At 35.0% G+C, this 23,812-nt stretch overlaps 1 protein-coding gene and 1 long non-coding RNA gene across 3 annotated transcripts in view; one reads left to right on the forward strand and one right to left on the reverse strand.

Annotated features, from left to right (window-relative positions):
* The first annotated feature begins 3,811 nt into the window (after positions 1 to 3,811).
* Positions 3,812 to 5,905, forward strand: LOC131541852 (uncharacterized). The gene is made up of 4 exons (XR_009271602.1): positions 3,812 to 3,884; positions 5,107 to 5,176; positions 5,280 to 5,430; positions 5,565 to 5,905. It is a non-coding gene; the product is annotated as an uncharacterized LOC131541852 (long non-coding RNA).
* A 5,189-nt stretch (positions 5,906 to 11,094) lies between these two features.
* The window catches only part of brinp3a.2 (bone morphogenetic protein/retinoic acid inducible neural-specific 3a, tandem duplicate 2), a 41,695-nt gene continuing 28,977 nt past the window's right edge, over positions 11,095 to 23,812 (reverse strand). For both annotated transcript variants that reach the window (XM_058779913.1, XM_058779914.1), the window contains 4 exons: positions 19,728 to 19,833; positions 18,461 to 18,697; positions 16,322 to 16,544; positions 11,095 to 13,671 (listed from right to left, as the gene is read on the reverse strand). In XM_058779913.1, the coding sequence (XP_058635896.1) occupies positions 12,555 to 13,671; positions 16,322 to 16,544; positions 18,461 to 18,697; positions 19,728 to 19,833 (1,683 nt within the window). In that variant the 3' untranslated portion in view covers positions 11,095 to 12,554. The remainder of the gene's footprint in view (positions 13,672 to 16,321; positions 16,545 to 18,460; positions 18,698 to 19,727; positions 19,834 to 23,812) is intronic.

The raw sequence follows: 23,812 nt of genomic DNA on the forward strand, positions 1-23,812 counted from the left end.
TTCTGTCTTTTATTAGATTTATATCAGCCTCTTTTCCCACTGAAATGAGATTTGTCTGACTATGTCGCTTCTACAAATATAACATAACAAATTTCAACACTTTTGACAGGCTCTTTTAATAATTTGTTCTTGTTGACTATTAAAGAGAGAAAAATATGGGCTACACCTACAATAAGTATTCTCGTTGGCATAATTTAGTGCCAGACTCTGCATATACTACTGAGTTTCACTGCTTTAATTTATTGTGTAAAGTCCTTAGTATTCTCCTACATATTGAGATGTCATATTGCTGAACCCACCAAGGTCTATCATGCCATCTCTTCCATTTGGACTCAGCAACTATTGCAATGCTCTCAAGAGAGACTAAATATGTCACACACACATAGAGACATACAAAGAGAATGTTAAATCAGAACCCAGATGATGAATGTTTGCGCATTGCATTCAAGGAAAACTGAATCATATTCTGTCTCTTCCAAAAAAGAAGAAAAAGCTCCATTTCCATATTCAGCACAGACTGCAGAACATCAACAGGAAATGTGGGCTGTGACAGCAAGAACAAAAACAAAGCCATTAAAATTTGACATTTTATGAAACAGTCTCAAGTTATAATTATGGATGTATACATGAAGACATACTAATTGTCACACTTCCATTTACAAAATGAAGGTATGCTTTGAACAATCTAAAAAGCCTGTGAAGCCTCAAGCCTTTTTGTTCTCTACATGAACACTTTCCTCGTGTATTTTTCTAATGTAATCAATGTCATGCAGAGATATTTGTGTTGTTTAATTAATCAAAGTGAGCCAACTGGTAAGATCATAATGTAAACAGTGAGGTTTGCGAATTTTGAAAGACTGAAAACAAACAAATGTTACGAATAAGAGTTTTTGATGCTGCACTATTTCTAGGTCACTAACCAAATAAGCATATTTGTGACATGGAGCTTGTTAACTTCTTTGTACAGATGTGAGATGCTCTCGCTTCCACTGAAGCTCAAGATGCTCTGCAGATTCTCAAATTATGATGGATAAAATGATCATTGGGTTTATACTGTACAAAGAGTTCATGCAGCTTGAGTGCTGCTGTCATTAAAGCAAAAGAAACATGTTCTTTTTTCACTTCAACTTATCACTCAATTTGTTATGCTGTTAACATAATTTGCAATGGAGAAAAAATTTGAAAAAGAGCATTTTCTCTAATGGTTTAAGACTTTAGGTATGAAGGATAACGAGAAACATCAACGTCAGGAGAATGAACACTCTCATGCCACCTGGCAAGCCTGTAGATTTAATGTTGACATTCCCTAAATATACACATACGCGCAGGTCGAGAGTGAGAGCTGCTGATGACTCACCACATGGGAACATTTTAACACCATTCAGCAGACCACTGGCACCACTTTACAGCATGACTTGTAAATTTAATGAGAGCTTTATACATTGCAACACAAACAGTATTCTAAGTAGAGCTGTCAAATGATTTAATTATGATCAAACTATTAAGAATAAGGTATGCTTTTAGAACGTTAAATTAAAACCTTTTAAAATACTTGAATATTTCAGATGCAAAAAACTCTAAGTCCATCTGACATTTTTATGTCTTTCAAATTGACTTTATTATAAATTGACTTTATAATAATAATAATAATAATAATAATTATTATTATTATTATTATCAGGCTCCTATGTTTAGGACTTAGGACTAGTTTTGGCAAAAACTCTTTGGACAAGACATAGTAAACAGCTGCAAAATCACTAAAATAAATAACAAAAACAACAACAACAAAAATAAATGAATGAATTAATTAATTAAACAAAATTTTAATTACGGGGTTACTTATCCCTCTAATGTTTTTTTTAATAAATGTTATTTTATTTTATTTTATTTTATTTTATTTTATTTTATTTTATTTTATTTTATTTTATTTTATTTTATTTTATTTTATTTGGGGTAACACATTACAAGTAATACAAGTTACGTAATCAGATTACTTTTTTTTTAAGTAAAGTAACGCATTACTTTTTCAAATAAGTATTGGCAGTTACTTTGTTTCCCATGTCTTGACTGAAAGCTCTCGTGTTGCCATGTTGAGAAAAATCTTCTGATTGGTTCTGTGGACTTAGAGGCTCTTACTGGAAAAAGGAAGTGGCATTTTGAGGTTCAATGTTATTGTCTCATTTTTGATAGGGGTGGCATTTAGTGGCTTTTTCATCTGAAGTCTTCATATCTTGTTTAAAATGCATGTTCAGTATCATTCATGATAATGTTAACAATCAATGGCTTATTGTTTGCATTAAATGAATCATTCTGAGAAAAAACTGAAAACCAGACATTGCAAAACAAGTTCCCAATCTTAATAAAAAAAATTTAAAAACAGTGCAAATAACACTTTAAAATTGCTAACTCATTTTTCATTCATGCGCTGTTGCGTGGTAGGAACACCTGCATTTTACTGTTGAAAAATTACTCAAATTTGTGGATAAATTGTTGCGTTTTCTACCTTGGGATCAAACTCTTGGCAGCCCTTCAGGTAACTAATTGAATGCAACAATGCAGCAAAGTTCTTGAACATTTATTGTGTGCGATTCAGTTAAATTTGTTAAACAGAAGTTGGGACTGGATCATTTTAGTTTCTATGAACTGAACCTGAGCAGGAGATTTATAGTTCCCAGCATGCTTTGCACAGAACTGGATGAGGAAAGGAATTGTTAAAATTAGGTGTTCTTTGTGATTTGAGCAAGTTGAAAACCTTGTAGTGTTCTATTATTTTTGGCATTTGGGGGGTTACCATCATTCTAAACATTGCCAGCTGTGCCTTGGTTTAGTTGTTTTACCCAATGAGATGTTTGTGAAAATATTCAGTAATATTATTTTGCTTTCTGTCAATGGCATGCATTATTTATTATTTTACGTGTGTGCTATAACTAATAGTGAACTGGTTAAGAAATGTTATATTTAGCGATTGGAGGAACAGATCTTTTGGAATCCTTTAATCTGCAACACTTGCTTCACAAAATTTGATGGAAACATCACATTCTGCCAACACCTGCTGGTCAAAACAGTATGAAGCAACAAAATCTCTGACAAAACATACAAACTTTTACAAACCAATTTATAAATGTATTCCAGAATGTCTTTTCAGCAGTCAGGAAATCATCAAATACCATTAAATATTAAAATTCTGTATATTATGTTCCTTTAATGTCTGTTTTTCGAACATTTAAAACCATATTGGTTCAACAGATGAATGTCCTTTGATGGACAGCCATCTGAATTTCAAAACCAAGGTTTGAAACAGTGTTTGCTGAAATCATCTGACATGGCAATTTCAATTTATGCTTTGAAACAGTGATTTGAAAGAGTGATTTGATTTGAGCGTCACGCAGCAGTCATGTCCAACATGAGAAATCACTGTCCACAATTCAAAAGTTTGAAAAATAAATGATAGTACTGATAAATGTATTCTCCTCTAGGGACGTTTGTGTGTGTTTGTGAACATGGATCAGTCACACAGAACAGAATAAAACATTCATAATGTTACATTTGTTAACATTAATGCTAATATTACACTGTAAAAAATTGCTGTAGTTTCTACAGCAAAATTTTACAGAATTTTACTGTTTAAACATTTTACAAGATGTAGCTGTTATTCGCAATGCATTATGGGTCAAATAAGGTTTTACAGTTGTTAACTGTATATTTCCATGTCAACTGTAATTAATTTACAAGAAACGGGTGTTATCACTGTAGCTCCTGCTTTTTACACTACTTTACTGTAGTGTGGCATTATGGGATTGTGCGCACATCGTTAAAATCTGAAATCCAGCGACTGGAGCAGTGCTAAAACGATTGAAGATTAGAGGCTTTATTCATAATTCCTGGTAAATTCACTTAATTTTACTTAAGAAATATATCCTTTAATATTTATTTAAGTTAATGTATAAGCGATATCATGTCACAATAGCCTGCTATCACACATTTAGACAAGCAGCCTCGGTGTGCAGCAGCAAGCTGGAAATTGCTATCATAGCATAGTTAGGCTAAATGCTGCATTTTTCTCATTTTGGCAGTTTAATTTTCTTATTGAGAGCATTTAAAGTAGTGTTTACCCAACTTTTAACGTAATGGTCAGTGTGAACGATTGTCATAGTAACGTCTGTAGAAATAACTGACGAACAGCAAAATATGTGAAATTTCATTTGTTTATATGTTTTCAACTGTCCCATACTTGACGTGACATCTTACTATAATTAGAAACAACATGTAACGTTAAATGAGAAATTGTGTCTATTGCCACTGTAGTTGTACTCGACATTAAAGCTTGTCCGGGGCAATTTTTTTGTGAAATACATCTTTACATGCCCGATTGGACAAGTTAGCCACTTAATAACTAAAAAAAAATAACTAGGGAAGCATCGAAACGCAAGACTGATTCTGATTTTGCTAATATGTTACATTCAACATCAAAACAAATAACCTTAACAGCACACATAAACTCACGGAAGAAACATGAGGTAAATATTCAAACTGTTGAGTTTATTTATAACACATGATATTAAGTAGCATAACAAGTGATCTGTTGCTGATTATCACGATTGCAAATGTTACGTAGTTCAATAAACAATTATTTAACATTAAGTTACTTACTTTTTAGACATAATATTGACTGTTGTTTTATTTCACCAACGAAAATCGTTCCAAACAAAGATCAAAAGCAAAACTCGGCGGTGTTTTTACTGAATGATTCAGCATTCTGAACGAATCGGTTCAATGAATGACTCAATTGACTCACTCGTTAAATTATTTGCTGCCACCTAATGGCGGTTTAGTTTCACGTTTAAAAAGTATCATTGCACTTTTACAACGTTTCTTATTTGTAATTTCAAAAATTAATGTAAAACATTAATGTCATAACACAGTTGTAATTTTGCATTATAAATTATTTAATTTGATTGGTGGTACAGTTCTACAATGTATTGTTATAATTTAATTTATTAATCAAATGTAAAAGTTTATTTTAAAATATATGCATTTTTGGGTGTTCATTTTGGTCTCATTTATGTAAATTTTTTTAAATTAGATAATTTTCATTATTTCTTGTAGGTGCAAAGAATAGCAGCTGATGTGGAGAAATGTTTGATGCTTCAAGACTCTCTGAAGCTGATTATATTAGGTAATGTATTAATTCTTATTAATGCTGTTGTAAATCATTTGATTGACTTGTATTGAAATACTGTATTGTAAGTTACATTATTGCTTCTATTTATTCATTTCAGGTGCACCCAGTGGCTTTTGACTAGGCCTATTCGAGGGTCAGATGGTTGTGAATTCATACCTCAACTTTGCGGCTGGATTTTCAGTCTTATTACAACTTCAGTCTGGCGTCCCGGGAGCAGGCGTCTTTTGCACACTTGAATTATTTCAAAGGTAACATGTTTTACTTGAGTAATTTCATTTGTGAAAAAGGTTACTTATTTAGTTTAAGTACTGATAAATGCTGATTGTATTGTTTCATTCAATACTGAACTTTATTCTAAAGCTTCTGCTTGTTTTATGTGCAGATGTTTTGTTGGAATCACAACACTCGCTGAATACAAGACGGATATACAGAGGCAAAACAAGTGGAAAGGTCTCAGAGAAGAGGGACAACCCTCATGTGTGTGCTCATCTCAGAAAGTTGATGGACTTTCAATATGTATTTATTAAATTGTCTTTTGCAGGAATATTCTAAATTTAATATAACATAAGCTCAAACAACAGAATTTGTGGTATAATGTTGATTCCAGCATTTTATTTGAATCCTTTAACCAAAATTATACAAATTCTGTTGATTGACCTTAATTTTTTTATAGAAAGTAAATGTTCTACTCAGAATATGGCTTATTTTTTGTGATATAACAGTTATTTGTAGTTATTTTGTGATGCTGTTATTTTTATGATAAGATTTTAACTGTTGAAAGACTGACATTTTTATTTTTACCAGTAAAAGCCTTGCAATGTCTTTCTGCCAGTTTTAATAAATATTTATTTGCAACATCTTTGACTTGGTTTTTATTCATTTGTAAATGTATTAAGATAGTTCTCATGATAATGCATTTAAATCAGTAGTTTACAGTTTACTGTTAAAATTATTCTTTGCAGCATTTTCATTGTTAAATTATTACAACATCATCTTGGATTTAGGGGTATTTACAGGATTTTATTGGCAACTTTTGTTGCCAGGTAAATACTGTACTTTCGTGAGATTACAAAATATTGCTGTAATATAAACTACAAGTTTAATTCAATGTTACTGTAAAAAATGCTACAAATTACTGTATTTCACATACAGCAATTAACTGTGATTTGATTTGCAGTATTATACTGTAATCCATTTTACAGCAATTAACATCATTTTTACAAGATTTTATTGGCAACTTTTTTGCCAGTAACATCCTGTAAATTCTACAGTACATTTTTTACAGTGTAGACTCTAAGTTTGATGAAACTTAGATTTATATCTCTGTTAAACATGCTCTGTTAATTGTCTGTTTAGTTTTGCATGTCAAAATAAATCACAGCCATCACGGTTGAGTCAGTATGGTCTGTCAGGAATAGATGTACGTGATTGGTGGCACCTTTGAAACAACATCAGTAATATCAGTAATTTAAACAGTCTTTCAAAGCCTTTTGGTTCATTCTTTTATAATTTATTCTGTTCATACCACATTAAATCTAGAGTTATCTTTTCACGAAACATCATCCTTTACTTGATTTTAAATGCCTGCAGCAGCCCATGAAAAGCTGAATGTAAGACAATGTGCTTCTTGTATCCTGTTGAGTGTAACAACAAATGAACAAATGTCTTTTTGAAATGTCATTCAGCCTGTAGCCTGAATATCAGTGAAATAAACAATGTTCTTTTTGTGCCAAAGCGCCTGTGGTGTCATCATCAAATGATGTTACATTTGGAAACACAATCAGTTATCAATTTAGACCTTTTGTATTTCTTTCTGTGGTGAGTGTAAGTCACAGAAATTCAAGAAGAACGTATAGTATTTACTTGTCTATTCATTTGTAGTATTCTCACAGACTCCGCATATTCCACTGAATTTATAAAGTCATCAACATATTGCGTTTATGCATTTCTTATTCCAGCCTACCATTAAAATATGCACAAGTATAGTACGCTCGGTGAGGCTAATAGGTTTGCCTTTTAAAGTCGATTTTCTTTCACGGCTCAACCAAAGTTCTTCATTGAATCACATTTTCATACCCTAATGCACATGCACAATGACACAGAAGTCTCAAACAGGCACCCTGATAAAAAGACTTTCATACAATGTGCCTTTAGTCCTGTTATAGGTCATAAACGACTCCCGCTCTGACCACTAAAAATCCCGGATGAGTATTTGCTGTGCAAGGGGATTATCTAATAACAGATGCATTTAGAACCCAGCTAAGGGATCACCAAAAGCAATTCGTTGGCAATTTAAAATTGGTTCTTGTGAGCTGGGACTGATTGGGTCCTATTTGTTTCTGTCAGATTGAACTTGTCTTATAATCATCTCCACAGATACCAGAACCAGGAGATCAAAACTCACTGAGATCAACACAATGGATCAGACATCAATCTCCTGTGCTTTTGCACTCTCAAATTTGTCTGGTTCTACTAGGTGAAATCTCATAATCATAGTGCCAGAACTCAAATAAATGAAAATGCAAATAAATTGGCATACTTCTATAAACGATTCAATTAACATGCTTGCCTGAAGTTGAAATGCAAATTGCTTTAAAACAAGTTGGATAAATCCATAAAGCGACTTGTTGTTGAGTGCATTAATATACGTTAAGTATAAGTAGTCTGCCTGGCTCTGTAAGTCACGCTTAATTCATTTGTGGAGTAGTTGCATTCTGGGAACTGCATGCAAATTTTCGAATTCCTCCGACTCTTCATTACAGCAAAGCTCATCAAACAGTTCAGTTTGAAGCAGGTGTAGGCCCTCCCCTAAGGGAATGCTTCCACTTGTTGTGATCAAGAGGGATAATGTAGGACTACATAATCCTTCAGGAGTGGAACGTTTTAGCTTTCTGTAGAGAAACTAGTGAGGATGTAGTTTAAAGAGAAAATTGTACAAGTTGGGAATAGTTATATATATATATCTATTTGGACCTGAAAGGGTGCCGTGTATGAAACAGGACTTTAAAGTTGAAAGCGGGAAGGTTGTCAAAGTCACTTATTTTCTCAAGTCCAACAGACCACATGCAGCTTTTAGCACAGCAGTGTCCTCTTTTATTTTATTGAACTTGTTTATGTCAGCCAGCAGAGTGCCCTGGATTCCCAAAAGGGCTGTTTTTGGAGGCAATACATTTCTGCAGTGTATCTAAGATCAGTGACCTTTATAATTTATTTCCCCAACCTTACGTGCTTATAAGCTTATACTTAGTTTTTCTCTGTCCTTGGACTCTTGAGAATATCTTGTTTATTCACTGTTAGGTATTTTGCATTTGATATTTGAATTAGTCATGTTCACCTATTTAAATCTTTGGTGTGTGAAAATGTAAATATTGCTATGGTAACATGCTTCAGAGATGTAACTAGACAACATCAGATACTAATGTTTTAGTATCTCAAATCTACTGTAAGTTGGAATTTGTTGCTACTCATAAAAGTTGACTAAACTTTAGCAGAGATACACATTTAAAAGTCTAAAATATACACTTCTTAACTATTTCATTCACAGATGTTAATTCATTCAGAACTGGAACACTAGTTTTGCTCAGAAAATGTAAATTTGCTGTAAATTTGCTCACCCTCAGGCCATTCAAGACGATAAGTTTGTTTCTTCATCAGAACAAATTTGAAGAAATTTAGCATTACATCACTTGCTCACCAATGGATCCTCTGCAGTGAATGGGTGCCGTTAGAATGAGAGTCCAATGTGACTCCATCAATTCATGTTCTCTAAAGTGTAAAGCTGTGTGTTTGTGAGAAACAAATCCATCATTAAGGTATTTTAACTTTTTTGGAAGTTAAAAAATGTCTTCATGGATTAGTTGATTACAAACTTTTCACTTCACAAGACTTTAATTGAAGGAGTCTTGTTGATAATTGTGATGTTTTTAAGAACTGTTCAAACTCAGAATCTATTGCTGAGCAAGTGACGTGATGCAAAATATTTGTCATCTACACTTGGATGGAGTCAATTTTCAGAAAATGTTAATTTTTGGCTGAACTATTCCTTTAATTCACACTGGAGTGAAATGACAATATTGTTGCTCGGAGACTGTTGGAACTATTTATATTGTTGGAGCAAAAATAGACCAAATAACTGGTATTGTGTTTCTAAAATGCAAGTTACTCAATATTATCTGTTCTGGTGTTGCTTAATTATGATACAATTCCTAATTAAACATCATGTTTAGCGTGTGCATATAAAGTAGTGCAACAATGGCAGCAAAGGGAGTACAACGGTGTGATTCAACGGTAAATTCTAATTGGATGTAAAATCGCGATTGATTTGTGCTCATACAAACTACATCAAGTGGAAAGGACAGTGTGAGTAATAAATTGATGTTGATACGGTCCTGGCCCTGGACAACAAAATGCCACTGGTTTGTGAGTCGGTGGTTCTTGATGGCATTGATCTCCCTGCGGATCCTTTTGTTCTCTCAGGTAATAAAGCTGCACATTGATTTATTGGCAGCAGACAGCTACCTTTTGCCTGCCTCCTGTTCACTGCAGTATCTAGCCCTCCAGAAACCTACAGTGAAGCCCAAGATAAAGTTAGTGTCAAGTTAGCAATGCATCTTCATCGTGAATCACAAGAACATTACAATGTTTACATTGAGGAGATCAAAGAGGCAACACGGCCACTATTGATCAAGCGTTGGCGAACTGCCTCAGAGTGCTTAGTGAATAAAGGGCTAACCTACTAAGTTGATGGATGCTTTTTCTTTAATCTCTGTCTGTGCTGGTGGGTTTTCCATCTTCATCAGAGGAGCTGCACAGTAAATATAATGCAATGCTCACTTTTTTCTTTTCCATAGCTCTTTCTGTACAATTACAGCAGAATGATAAATTGTTTGTCAGGCTGCGAGAAAGACCGATTGCCTATGTAATGTTTTGCCATTTCTTATTGTCATATTTGTCATTACAACAACGTGTCAACTCATTTCAGCATAACTGACAAGCTCTCATTTTACAGGCTCTCCATGCAGCGCGCAGGTGATTTGTGTATGCATTCTGGCAGTAACTGCTCCCTTGGTCATTTGTGTTCGCAGAGTAATTGCTACAGCGTGGGGTGTTTCACATGTGAAAATGTTGCAGTAGGTGCAATGCGGGTAGATGCTCCAAGAAGACATAAAAGTAGTGATCTTCCCTCTAAGAAGCTTCTTTTCCAGGGAAGCACAAATGGAGAGATTTTTTGGATTTGAAAGGTGTCTCTAATATCTTATTATGTGCAACTTTTCTTCAAACATGTACAATTTCCTTTGGCGTACAACCTTTTGACCTTTACATTATGCAATTTGTGTAAATCGCAGGTAGATTTTCTACAGATGTAAAATAGCCTTGTTGAAAATATGCCTTGAATGAGAAAACCAGCCTGGAAAAGCATCATCCTTTTACTTGCAATTCAGTTTCAAATTTAAAAAGTTAAAATCTCTCAGATGAAAATTCGGTCACACTTTATTTAAGGTTCAATTCTCGCCATTAGCGAACCATTAACTATGACTTTTGCCTCAATAAAATCCTAATTTGCTGCTTATTAATAGGTAGTAAGGTAATTGTTAAGTTCAGGTATTGGGATTAGTGATGTAGAATATGCTCATGCAGAATATGTGCTTTATAAGTAGTAATAAATAGCCAACATGTTAATAAGCTAATAAACAACTAGTTAATGGTGAGCATTATTGTTCCCTATACTAAAGTGCTACCGAGAACTCTCCTAGTCATTGCAGGCACAAATCTTTATTTTTTTCTTATAAAAGTTATAAAAAATATTGTTTGCAGTTTATATTCTGTGGGATTTTTGCAGCGTAAAATGCTTATTATACTGCAAAGACAGTATGTAAACTTCGAAAGAGAACGTAGGTGAGTTAGGTAAGGCTCATTTTATTTATTGTGCTAGTTCTAGGTAAAAGGTGCAAACACAGATTATGAAGAGGCTATTGACACTTTTTTTGTTGGCATTAACGTAATCTGTCATCATGTGTTGATTCTAACTAATTAGCATTCACACTGTCTAAATTAATGTACTGTAATGCAAGAAAAAAGAGAGAAATAGCTGGTGAAAAAAAATCAATCTCTGACAAGCATGAACAGCTAAAAATATGCATTATATACTGATATGCACAAAATAAGTAAAGCAAAACTGTATACTGTGTTTTCACAAAGGCACACTGGATTCCACAATCTTTATCCCATTTTGGCATCAGTGTTACATTCTAGTATAAGGCTAATTTGTAATCATATATATTTTATGGATCAGAGAAACTGCTTTGTTCTAATGTAACAAAGTGTGTGGTTAAAATAAACCAATGTTCAAAGGAAAGATGTGAATGGAAAAATAAATAAATAAATAATAAAAACATGATTAGACAAATACAAACCCTGAATTGCAAATACTGAAAATAAACAATGTTTAGATGAATCAAGAATATCAATAGAAAACATTCAGCTCAAATCATTGCATATATGTGGCGCCATTCAACTTTTTTCAATATTATATTCACAGACCCCTTTACATTATTAAATCATCCCTTGTGCCTTCAATTATGACTAACTGGAGAGAGAAAAAAACTTTGGTTTGGCTTATAAGCCTGGAATAACTGTGCCAGTGTGGTTCAGAATGATCATTAATAGAGGGGACACATGTAACATCAGCATAGAAATATAAGTAAATCATAATACTCCAATGCACCAATAATGTACAGGACTTTGTAATGCTTTTAGTAATGAAAAAAAAAAAATACACTCTCTCTTCCAATGAGATGTGAATAAAAATAAATTAACATGAACCTAACAAGCATATAATATAATTATGTCAATAAAACTGTTTCATTATTATTTTATCAAAGTTGTAAGTCAAAGTTCAATGTATTTAATTCCTCATTAAGTGCACTCAATTGCAAATATAAAATGTGTTTCATTTTCCAATAAACTAAACTGTCACATAGCAATAAAAATATGCTGATAAATAATGCAACCATTACTCCATTACAACCATGATGTTTTAATAACAATTTATCTACAAAATTGACTGACATCACTGTATTCTTTCCAAGGAAAGTGCACTGTCACTGAAGCAAAAGAAAAAAAAAAAAAACATATAAAAATTACAAACAAACACTCCATATATTTTTAAAATCTCTTTCTTCTTTGAACTCAGTGTACTATACAATAAAAATGAGTCTGTTTTGAGCAAGATGATCTACTAGTGAAAGTAAAGTCACAAAAAAAAAACTTGTCATCAGTGTCCAAAAGTGTCTCTATCACAGAAAGTCATTGCAGCTTTGACTTTAACATTTTTACAGTTGTTCTATTGCTGTCTGCTGTGATGCTTTAGCCGTTAGCTACAGAGTTTAGTGGTCTCATAATCCAGAGAATTGGGGAGACGGGCATTGAAGGACTGGAGCGAGGCATGAATGCGCAACACCTCATTAGCTGTCAGTTTGAGACGGTGCCGTAATAAGCAGGAGAACAGGTCCAGAGGTTGTTGGCCTGGTGGAGAGAGTCGGTTGACCCGGTCCCGGATCTCCAGCAGCTGGAGCAAGGCCGAGTCCTGCGAGCCCTGCGTGTACGGGTAGTCCAGCTGCAGGATCAAGTCCCGGATTGCTTCCGGGTCGAAATGCATACTGTAACCGAACACCTGAATGCTGTTGATCTTCATATACCCCAGATTTCTAGTAGGGTCGGCCATTTCCAAAGGCTCCAGGTAAATGCTGTCATTGGCCCCAGTGCCTGGAGTTTTGATGCGGCTCCTCAGGTAAATGTGGATGGTCTCAAAGAAGGTCTTCCACTTGTTGCCCAAAGTCAAGGTCCAGTTAAAGCATTCTAGTGGAAGGTCCAGCTTAGCAGACTTCCAGTCTGGAAAACTGTTCTCATTCACAGGAATTAACCAGCTTTCTGAGTGGCTCCCTCCGAAGGGATTGATGAAGAGCGTGAGCGCAGGTTCCAGAGTGCTGTTTTTTGTAAGGCAAATTTGAAGGGAGATGCCTAAGAGCATATGGACCAGGTTGGATTTGTATTTGTTACTCTTTAGTGTAAGCAGCATCCTCTTCCTCCATGACGGATCAAACCAGCTATTCAGCCGCATATCGTTGCTGATGAAGATAGCGTGGACCTCCAAACGTCGATCAGCTCTCTGTAGGAGGTAGCGTAGCTCCAGATCTTGAAGATCAGTCTCAAAGCCCAGGTAGTTCTCGGTAGAATCTGCCACCATTGGTCGACAGGTCCCTTGACTTAACATGTAGCCAACGTTGCAACTGCCGCAGCGAGTGTGGTTGTCGTTAGCACAAGCAGCGCAGGCGGCACCTTCACCCACAGAGCATGGTGTGGGTACCTGGCAGGAGCTGTGGTCATATGCACAAATGCAGGTGTGCAGTTCTTCTGAGAAGGATCCTAGCTGGTTGTTCTCTGAGCAGTATAATAAAGACTGGAAGTAGTTCAGCCAATACGACTGTGGCCTAAGATAAGATAAACATCAATATCAGTTAGTCTGCCTAAACGATGATTGTTGAGATTAAATTGTCATGTATCCAAAGCCGGTACAGCAGCAGATGGCAAGATTAAAACTAGCACAAACATAATTCTGTTCCACAAAAAGTCATCTAAAAAAGTACAGGCATATATTGTACCCTTCTTCTGTTTGAAATATGGCGAAACTGCAACTTAGCATCTCTCTCTAAGAACAAATGCTTCATGTTTTATTTTCACAAACCTTCAAATGTTCCGATACTGAAGGAGATTTGAAAGTCTAAACTTAAAAATAACACTGCTCTAAACTGCTGGTTCTCAATTGGTGGGTTATGGCCATAAAATGGGTTGCAGGTCTGTTTTGACAAATCATTAAATTAGGGCTGTGAAAAATAATGTGTTAATTTTTCTGATTGATATGGACTATAAAAATACAATTAATGCAATTTAATGCAGCATCCATTTTTCCCACTTCCTGTGCATAATGTGCTCACATTTACGAATGTATGTTTCATTTATTTATTCATATTTATCTCCTTTATATTCCTTTTGGGTATTCAATGTGTTAATCACACATTTATAATTTATTGATTTTAATCTTTGGTGTGATCTGTGATTTTTATTGAATGAATCAACTTTTTTTTTTTTCATTTAATTAACCATATAATTGTCTATAGTTAGGATAACACAATAATTAGTGTAAATACAAAGGATGCTGGCATGGATAGGCTGCTCTCAAACTTCCACATCATGAAAAAAAACTATACACTGTAGAAGAAAATATGATCCAGATAAAACTACACTTAAATATTGTTCAAAAATGTTTCATTTTAAGGGCATTTTTATTTACTTTTGTACAATAAACTGTAGGGATGTAACGATATTATCAATATCACGATAGCAAAACTGTCTCGATATTATCATGGTCACATTGCCATCAGGGCAAAAAGTGTAGTCTTGGGAGTGGAGTTTTCCTTCAAAATAAAAGCTAGACTGCGATTTCCATCAAAATAAAAGCTTAAAAGTGTAGTATGAATTGCTGACAGCTAGCAGTTTAAATGGGTAATGTTACTACAGTCCAAATTCAAAATATCTCTTTCAAGTGTAGAAATTAGGAAAGAAGTACTGTCATTTCCCTACTGTAGTGTAATGCAAAAAAAAAAAAAAAATTCTAAGAAATATTCATTTTCACAAACACCAGTGTGAATATAATTTAGACTTGAGACAGTATATCACAAATAAAAAGAGGGTTGAGTCCCCTTTAAAGTTCAGGTACAAGCCAATTCACTGACTTTTTTCTGACGCAAGATTTCTCTTAATTTTGAACTCTCAAAGTGCATTAGATAGAATAATTTAACTTTAAAAGTTCTTTGTTACGTCCAGAAATGTCCTTGTGGAATTGCCTGTTTTTTTTTCTTTTTTGTTTCTCTCTCTCTCTCTCTCTCTCTCTTGCTTGCTCTCTCTCATTTCCCTGTTGATCTCTTAGGCTGCCTCCCTTGACTGCTGATTGGCTCATGAAGCTGTAGTCATCATTAAGCGACATGACACCAACCTATCCACTGCCAGTAAAGTTTCCGCTGGCAGATAAAAGGACGCTGAAAGGAGTGAATGGAGACCTATTTTGCTCCCTGTTTTTGCTGTCATTTTACTCATTTTGACGCGCCTTGTTATTCGTTTATGTCAAAATCCTTTTTGTTTTGTTCTGACATTCTTGATCCTTACCACTTTTTGATTTGCCATTTCGTTTGGTTATTTTGTTACTTTGTTACTCGGATGGCGTTGCTCTTTGAGCTTTGATGAGCTTACGTTCTATGACGTTTACTCTTGACTCAAGACGAAGATGGATAGGGAAGATCTCGTGCGACTTCCATTGTGCAACACTTAGGTAACTCAATGTTTAGACACCCTAGGTAAGAGGTGAACGCCACCCCTTGTATGTTTAATTTTTATTAGTTGAGAGCAGGGAAGTATACGGCGCTTGGCGCTGAAGATTTGATTTCTTTGTTTCTTTTCTTTAGTTAGGTTAGATGTTACATGGATTTTTTTTCACTTTGTATAATAAATCACTTTCGTTGGCATTTTATGTCCTTGCATTGTGTCTTGCCGTCTCCATCATTTTACAGATTTGCCACAATCTCAATGTTACTCCTTTTCCCCCTAGAGAGCCATAAACATTTGTCGTAACATTTGTCTTTTTTTAAATATCGCAATAAATATCGTATCGTGGACTTCATACCGCAATGATATTGTATCGTGAGATTTTAATATCGTTACATCCCTAATAAACCGTGTTGGTGCTTGGTAGCCAATGTAAAATCTAGAGCCTGAAGCAAAGCCAGTTGAGAACCACTATACCGACTTTAGTCTTATTGATTGTGGATAAACACAAAGTTGTCTCCCCGGAGACAAGAGCACTAGTGCTCCTTTTCACTCTGAAGCACGCTGACAAACATTCCTCTCGACAGCCCGTGGAGTCTGAAATGCGGGCCACTCATGAACACAAGTAATAATGATGATAAACACTATGTGAAGAGTTTCCTCTCTGGATACAGTAATTGGGGGCATTATTCCATTTCGGAATTAAGTATCAGTGTATTTATCACCACAAGAATGAGCAGATAATGAGTCTGTTGTGCTCACCTTTCACGCGGTAAGTTGATGTGGGGCTGCTTTTGGCACCTCTTGCTGAGGCTGAAGAGCTTGTAAACGACTCGCTGGGCTCGCTTGAAGAGACTTTTCATGCTGCTTTCCAGCTGCTCATAGCGCCGCTGAAATACACCATCCAGCGACCACAAATGTTGGATCATCGAGGAGTTGAGGAAGAAATTCTGCGGCAGCCTCATCAGAAATGTTTTGAACTCATCTGTTGAAGAAAGAGTATGTTCTCTCAGATATAGGACCCTGCTGAAAAAAAAACAATAGAACCCTGCCCAAAATACAATAGAAAATGTAATGGTTTTAATGGTTATAATGGGAATTGTATTGGTTTTAATGGAAACTATAATGTGATGTGTCTACTGGTATGTGATGGATTCTACTGGTGGGATGTTAAATCCTATTGGAAAAATGCCCAAAACACACTACAAAAAGGAATTTTGTAATGGCTTTACTGGAAAAATCGAATGGTTTATAATGGTATTTTAATGGAAACCATTGGAATTTCTGTGATGGTTTCTATTGGGCTTCTATTGTTTTTTTTTAGCAGGGGAGTATTGTCATGTAAACTTGATTGAACAGTGGATAAATGCCTGAACGCATTGCCTTTATACGTCACTCTCCTTGACAATAAGAAGGAATCATTTCAGTGACGAGACATTTTTTCAAGCGGTTCCTACAGAGCATTTCATTTTAGCTGATGGGGCAGAATGCTGAATGCCTTTGATGCTCCTATCAGAAGGACACATTTACGATACCTGAGAAAGTATGTATATCTGGCACTTCCTGATAGCTCTAATAACATAAACTTTGAAAGTAATTGAACTCGGGGATATTTTGGGAAGAGGGGAAAAGGATGACAGCGTGGAAGAAAAAAAATCCATGCGTTTTAATTTTGCTCAAGCATTAATGGTCACTGTGGGGTGACCTCGACAGGCAGTAATACAGTACCTAAACATTATGCTAAGTGCTCTCATTCATATGCTTGATGAAAGATGCTGGATGGGCAATAAAGCATTTTATGGGTGATTAATTCTGCTCAACATACTGTAAGGCAATATGTTGAGCAGGATCTTTTTTTCGAATCCCACACTGTCTCTGAAGGACATTGTGTGGAGAATGTCAGTTGTTCATATTTATTCAGACCAGTGTGAAAAAGTAGAGAAATTATACTAGATAAGACATCACAGGTCAACAGGGTAAAAAGTTTAACTGATAGTTATTGCCATAATTCCCCAGTTGATTATTCACAGTACATTAATATAAATGTTTGTGTATTAAAAGTTTTCAGAAATGTTACTTTAAAATATGCAAATGATGCATTATCTAATTAAATATGGACTAATTCGCATCAGTTTCCGGAACACAAATCTAAAAAAGCCAAGTTCAAAATTAATTTTTGTTGACATATTACAGTTAAAGGATATCCTTTTTTATTACTACAAAAATCCGAAAATTCTGTCAACAGATAGAATTTTCACCATGTTTATATGGCTAAAATGTTATATAAATAACATTTTCACCATGTTTATATGGCTAAAATGTTATATAAATAACATGAATGATATATGAACAATCCTTCTGTAAAAAATTTCAAAAGATAGATAGGAATGAAACTGTAAAGTTTGTTGAGTGTGTAAGTGCTGAAGTGGAGGTTTCTGGCTCAGTGCAGGAGAAAAAACTAATTTAGAGGAAATGGCCTTTAAAGAAATGTACTGTAATTTAAATCTGCAGTCACAAATAGATAAGGTTTAATAAAATAAACACTTAAATGTGTATTTTGGAATTATTAGTTATTTTTTTCCCACTAGTATGCCAAAAAAAGATTATGTTATGAAAGCAAAATAGCCTAAAATCTCAAAGACTGACTGGTATGTGAAAAAAAAGAAAGAAAAAGGTTTTGACTGTAGTGTTAGTTAAGAAAGTTAAATGATTGTTTGTCCATCTTCAGCAATGAATGAACAGTAGTAAATTACATAATTTTCTAAACTACTATAATAACTAATAATAATTATACAATACAATTCCAAAATAGGCTCCAAATTAATTGCTGTGGTAATTGAGATGTTTCTTCAGAATAACAACATTTATTCAGTTGAAACATACTTGAATTCAATCTCCTACCTGAATCTTCAAACTCTTTGTAGGTAAGAGCCCATGATTCAGAGATTCGCAAAAGGCTTTCCTCCATGGCCTGAATATCCATGTAGGGGCAGTTGCACTCTGGGAACTTGGAGTCACATTTGCACCAGCAGTCATTGTCTCGACAGACAAAAGTTCCCTCTCCATTGCAGGCAATGTAACTAAGAGCTGCTTGGACGAAAGTGTCTCTGAGATAATCAGGCAAAATGACCTGCAAGCCTTCAGTTACAGAGAAAAGAAAGATTGTTATAAGAATACTGGGCTACCTGAATAAAGTGGTGTGATAAAGGGAGTCATATGGTCACAAAGCGCACACATACTTGGTAGACATGCAGTGCTTGCAGTTATCATATTTTCTGTTCAGCAATTGAAAACGTAGCACATGCTAACATTTCTTAACAAGTGCTTTTGCCGTTGCAGTGATTTTCACTCTTTTCCAAAACCTAGTGAGTATGCATACTGTGCACAATAATCAGAACAAATTACGACCAAACTCAATTCTCTTATGATTTATCCTGTGACAGATAGGTTTGACTCAACTATGCGTATAAATGCGAAGACAAAGGAATGTGCAAATTGAGACTATATTTACTGTATGTCTTTTAGTAATCAAGTATTTCCACAAAAAAAGAATATTAAGCAGTGGAATTGTTTTTAATATTGATAATAATAACAAAATCAAAACCAAATCAGCATATTAGAATGATTCCTGAAGAATCATGTGACACTGAAGACTAGAGTAATGGCTGCTAAAAATTCAGCTTTGCCATCAAATGAATAAATTATATATTACATTAAATTAGAAAACAGTTATTTAATAATATTTCACAATATTACTATTTTTAATATATTGTTAATCAAATATATGATTATGCATATGAATTAATAAATGAACATACTTTTTTTTTTTTTTTTTTTTTCCTCAAGGAAAACTTACATTTCAGTATTGAATGAATAATTTTATAATCTGCGTTTCATTTAAATCATCTGTCATCTTAGATTTGAAGTTATCACTTCTATCATTTATTCCTGAAATTGTCTTCTCCACAAGTCATCTTGGGAAGCCACATAATTAAGCTGCCAACCTTTCGGAACAACCTTCATGTCAAGAACGTGACTATGATGCCTTAAAACGCTCCGTCGAGCAGAGCTCTCTAGCTTTTGGAAAAGAGCCTTTTGTGTTTCGCATAAAAAAATGCCCATCACAGTATCAAAAGTTGACATACTAGATTTGAACAACATTTTATACCTTGCAAATGGACTTTGTTCTCGGGACTCTGAACCAGCACAGAACTGACAGAATCAAGGTTGTCATAGTTACTGCAGCCGAGAGGGCCAGTCCTTGTTTCAGTTACCTGGGAAACAAAATTCAGACCACAAAATTATCAGTTTCACCATACGGTCACTGCTGTACCATAGTATTTTACATGGAAAATAGTGTAATAAACTCCTTTCCCATGTTGTCCTTGTTAAAAGGGATAATAAGCAGCCTGGCTGTGAACAGATGCATTATAAGAACTTCCTGTGCTTGGTGAGTCACTTGTCCCAGACATGGTGCTAATGCGCATGCAGTGGTGGTCCTCTCAGAGATAATCACTTACTGTTCTTCTCATCTTATTGAGAGAGCTGAGCAGGCTGTTGCACAATGTTTTATTCCCCCGCTATGTTATGAAATGTATTTAATTGATTAGCTTCCTTATTCAGAGATTCTTTCACACCCACAAGGAAAACAGAAGTCCATTTCTCTCTACAATGCAGAATGTTATCTAACCTTAGCAGAGGGTACTTAATGATGGTCAGACTCTGTGTAGCCATATTGATTTAGGAATCTCAATTGACCTTTACTGCAAGCTAGCCCCACTATTATCCACATTTGCAATAAGAGATCACACTCGATTTTTTCCTTCTCTTTTCTAGTCATCCCTCTCTCCTCATGACACAGAGAAGCACGCATAATTGATTCACACTTTTCTCTCTTATGGTGCCAGTGAACCTTCATCAATTCAGTGATCTCTTTCGATTCGGCCTGTCAGACAATATCTTTTCCAGGCTGACAGTTAGATAAGGTAAGACAAGGTTGTCTTCTGCCACTCCATCACAAACCCACTGAAGAGTCCAGTGTTGGTAACAGGGAACTCTGCAGCATGCAGGTTTGTACTATATGGGTGTTTTTTTTTTTTTTTATATTAATCTTAACCTTTAATTTTAGAGTTACCATTTTACATATTCCTACAAATATACACTAGAGTTTATTTATTAATGCTGGATAAAAACCTTTTATTCAACAGGGACATATTAAATTGGTCAATTTTATTTGAAATAAATGCTGTTCTTTTGAGCTTTCTATTCATCAAAGAATTCTGAAAAGAGAAGGCATCATGGTTTCCACAAAATTATCAAATAGCGCAGCTGTTTTCAACTGTGATAATAATAATAAATGTTTCTTGAGCACAAGATCTGCATATTAGAATGATTTCTGAAGGATCATGTGACACTAAAGACTGAAAATTCAGCTTTACATGCACAGGAATAAATAACATTTCAAAATAATATAATAAAATAGAAAAGGGTTATTTTAAATGATAATACTATTACATAGTATTACTGTTTTTAATTAGTATTTTTGGATCAAATAAATAGCCTTGGTGAGCATAAATTTACCAACCCAAAACTTTTGAATGACAGTGTTTTTTTCTATTTTATTTATTTTTTCCTCCACAAGATGCATTTTTTAAGCAATCAAATAAATAAATAAGCAAGCAAGCAAGCGAGTGTGAGGAAATAAATATACAGACAACTAGTCTTCCATCCTGACCCAACCCTAGTTACTACAGAACATATGGTCTGAATCCCTGGCTTGAGCAAAAGCTTGAACTGCAATAAAACACAAAGCTTAGCTCAGCAGCAATTGATTTTTTTTATAACGACCATACCTGATGCAATCAGATGATACATCTATATGCTTTATTATTTAATGCACCATATGATGTGCCATATGGTGAAGGGCTACTGATTGATGAACAAGTGAAGCATGATATTAGATTTCTTTTACAGATAACAGCTGTTATTCAAAAGCAAATACTTTGCATGTCACAAAATACCTTGTAATGGCAAATTATTGGCCACCTGGACCTGTGTGATCCTCTGCTGTTCAGGCTTAATGTGAAACATCAACAGTCTGCTGTTGATTCCCACTCTGCATAGCGAGCAGCTATTATGGATCACTCAAATATCTCAATTATAGCCAGAAAACAATATTCTGTGTGGAGATATTAGCCACCAAGTTTGGCTGATAGAAAGCTTTTCTCCAATTTCACAGCTGGACAAATACCACAGCTTCAGCATTTCTTTTTGAAAGCGCCACTAGACAAAACTAAATATCCAGATTTTCCATGGATGGTCTCGCACAGCCAGAGTTTTGACCTGCGGCACAATTTTGGTCCTCAGTGCAGTTTACTTTGGTTATGAACAGCTCACTAAGTCAGGAAGAGACCACCTAACTGGATGACCAATATGCTGCTCAAACAAACAGAAACAGACCAGAAAAATGAATCAAACAGTGGTGCGGGAGTCTCAATGAACTGGACAGAATAGGGCATGTCAGCTGAGACCAGCATGGTGGGTTTTGCTTGAAAAATGCTACTTATAACAGAACACAACAGTCAATTCTCTGCAAAAGGGTTAGCGTTGTCTCCCTGCGGTTACAATTCTGACACGGTGTGTGTTTCCGAAGGTATTGTGGTTGTAAATTCAATTCTGGCTTGGCTTAGAGCTGATCTGGTATGAAGAAATTGTCAAATCATGAGCAAAATGATCCCCGCCGATTGCAGAATGGCTCGGGTTTTCACGCATTAGACAAACAACCTGAGCAAAACCACAAAGGTGGGATAAAGCCCAACTTTGTAAAGAGCTTCGCTCCAGTGTTTTCCTCTCACAGTCCCAGCACACCGCCACACTAATAGGCTTTTCCAATGAAAGGAAATAGCAAAATTTCCCCTCCACGGTGCCCAGTGGGGGGAGCTAGAAACCTCATTCTGTACTTCAGCTCTCTTTAATCTGGAATTCATATGGAGGAACGTTTGCCTCAGTCTGTCCCGTGAAATGTAGACATGGGTCAACGCCCTGTGGAAATGATGCGTGTGTCAGAGGCCCCTGCTGCTTCTGCGATTCATTCTCTTGCGCTGTTGGAGCTGCACCGTCCTGCCTGGCAGGCTGCTTCCGTCACTCACAGGCTCTTTTGCTTTTCTCACCAGCAATAGACAAACACAGCCTTGACACCTGAGATCTGCCCTCCCAACTGTAATAAAACCGTCTAAGCACTGCAGCAGTTGTGTACCGAGGGAAAGCACTGTTGTATATAATGGGATGGGGAGGGATCATCAAAGTGTGGACTGGAATATGTGTGTCAAACTGTGCGTTGCTGTGACAGTAAATGTCTGTTTGGGGGATTTGTACAGCTTTGTGTGACCAATTTTAATGGCTGTCAGCAAAAGTGTAAGAGCTACTTCACATAGTGCATTGACTGAATCCCTAATTGTGACAAATATGAAGCACCAAGCTTTCTTTAGGCTTTTCAAATTAGTTTGTGTTGATCTGTGAGGATTAAAGAGAAATTTTAAGAAAGTAAGGCATGGCATATGGCAAGTGTGATATCAAGACATTATAAAGAAAAAATATTAAAAATGGGCTAATTATTAAAGTTGTTTTGTTCTGTGTTTACTTTTTGATGAGCCCTTTCCTGGAATATGATAATTTTTTTATCCTTCTTTTTTTTCTTTAGGAGTTCCCAAATAGAGTTTTCTGTATTTTTCTTCCATCTAGAGCTGGTTATCGCAGATACATAATTCCATCATTGTTTCTATACAGAAAAATCAGGCAAAAATACAGCTATGCATAGACAAAATGCAACTAGACTGGCCAATGAATTAATAATGTAATTTGGCTAGGTATTAAATATATTATATATATATATATATATATATATATATATATATATATATATATCTATATATATATATATCTATCTATCTATCTATCTATCTATCTATATATATATATATATATATATATATATATATATATATATATATATATATATATATACACATATACATACAGTGCCGTGAAAACTCTTCTTGTTTTTTATTTTTTTGCATATTTGTCACACTTAAAATATTCACACAAAGATAAGGCAAGTAAATACAAAGTGCCGTTTTTAAATTATGATTTATATCATTTATTAAGGGAAAAAGCTGTCCAAACCTGCCTGGCACTATGTGAAAAAAATAATTGCACCCTCCTGTTAAATCAAGAAAGAACTGTGATTAACCACAT

This window comes from Onychostoma macrolepis, chromosome 06 (genome assembly GCF_012432095.1).
Source record: "Onychostoma macrolepis isolate SWU-2019 chromosome 06, ASM1243209v1, whole genome shotgun sequence".
NCBI lineage: Eukaryota > Metazoa > Chordata > Actinopteri > Cypriniformes > Cyprinidae > Onychostoma > Onychostoma macrolepis.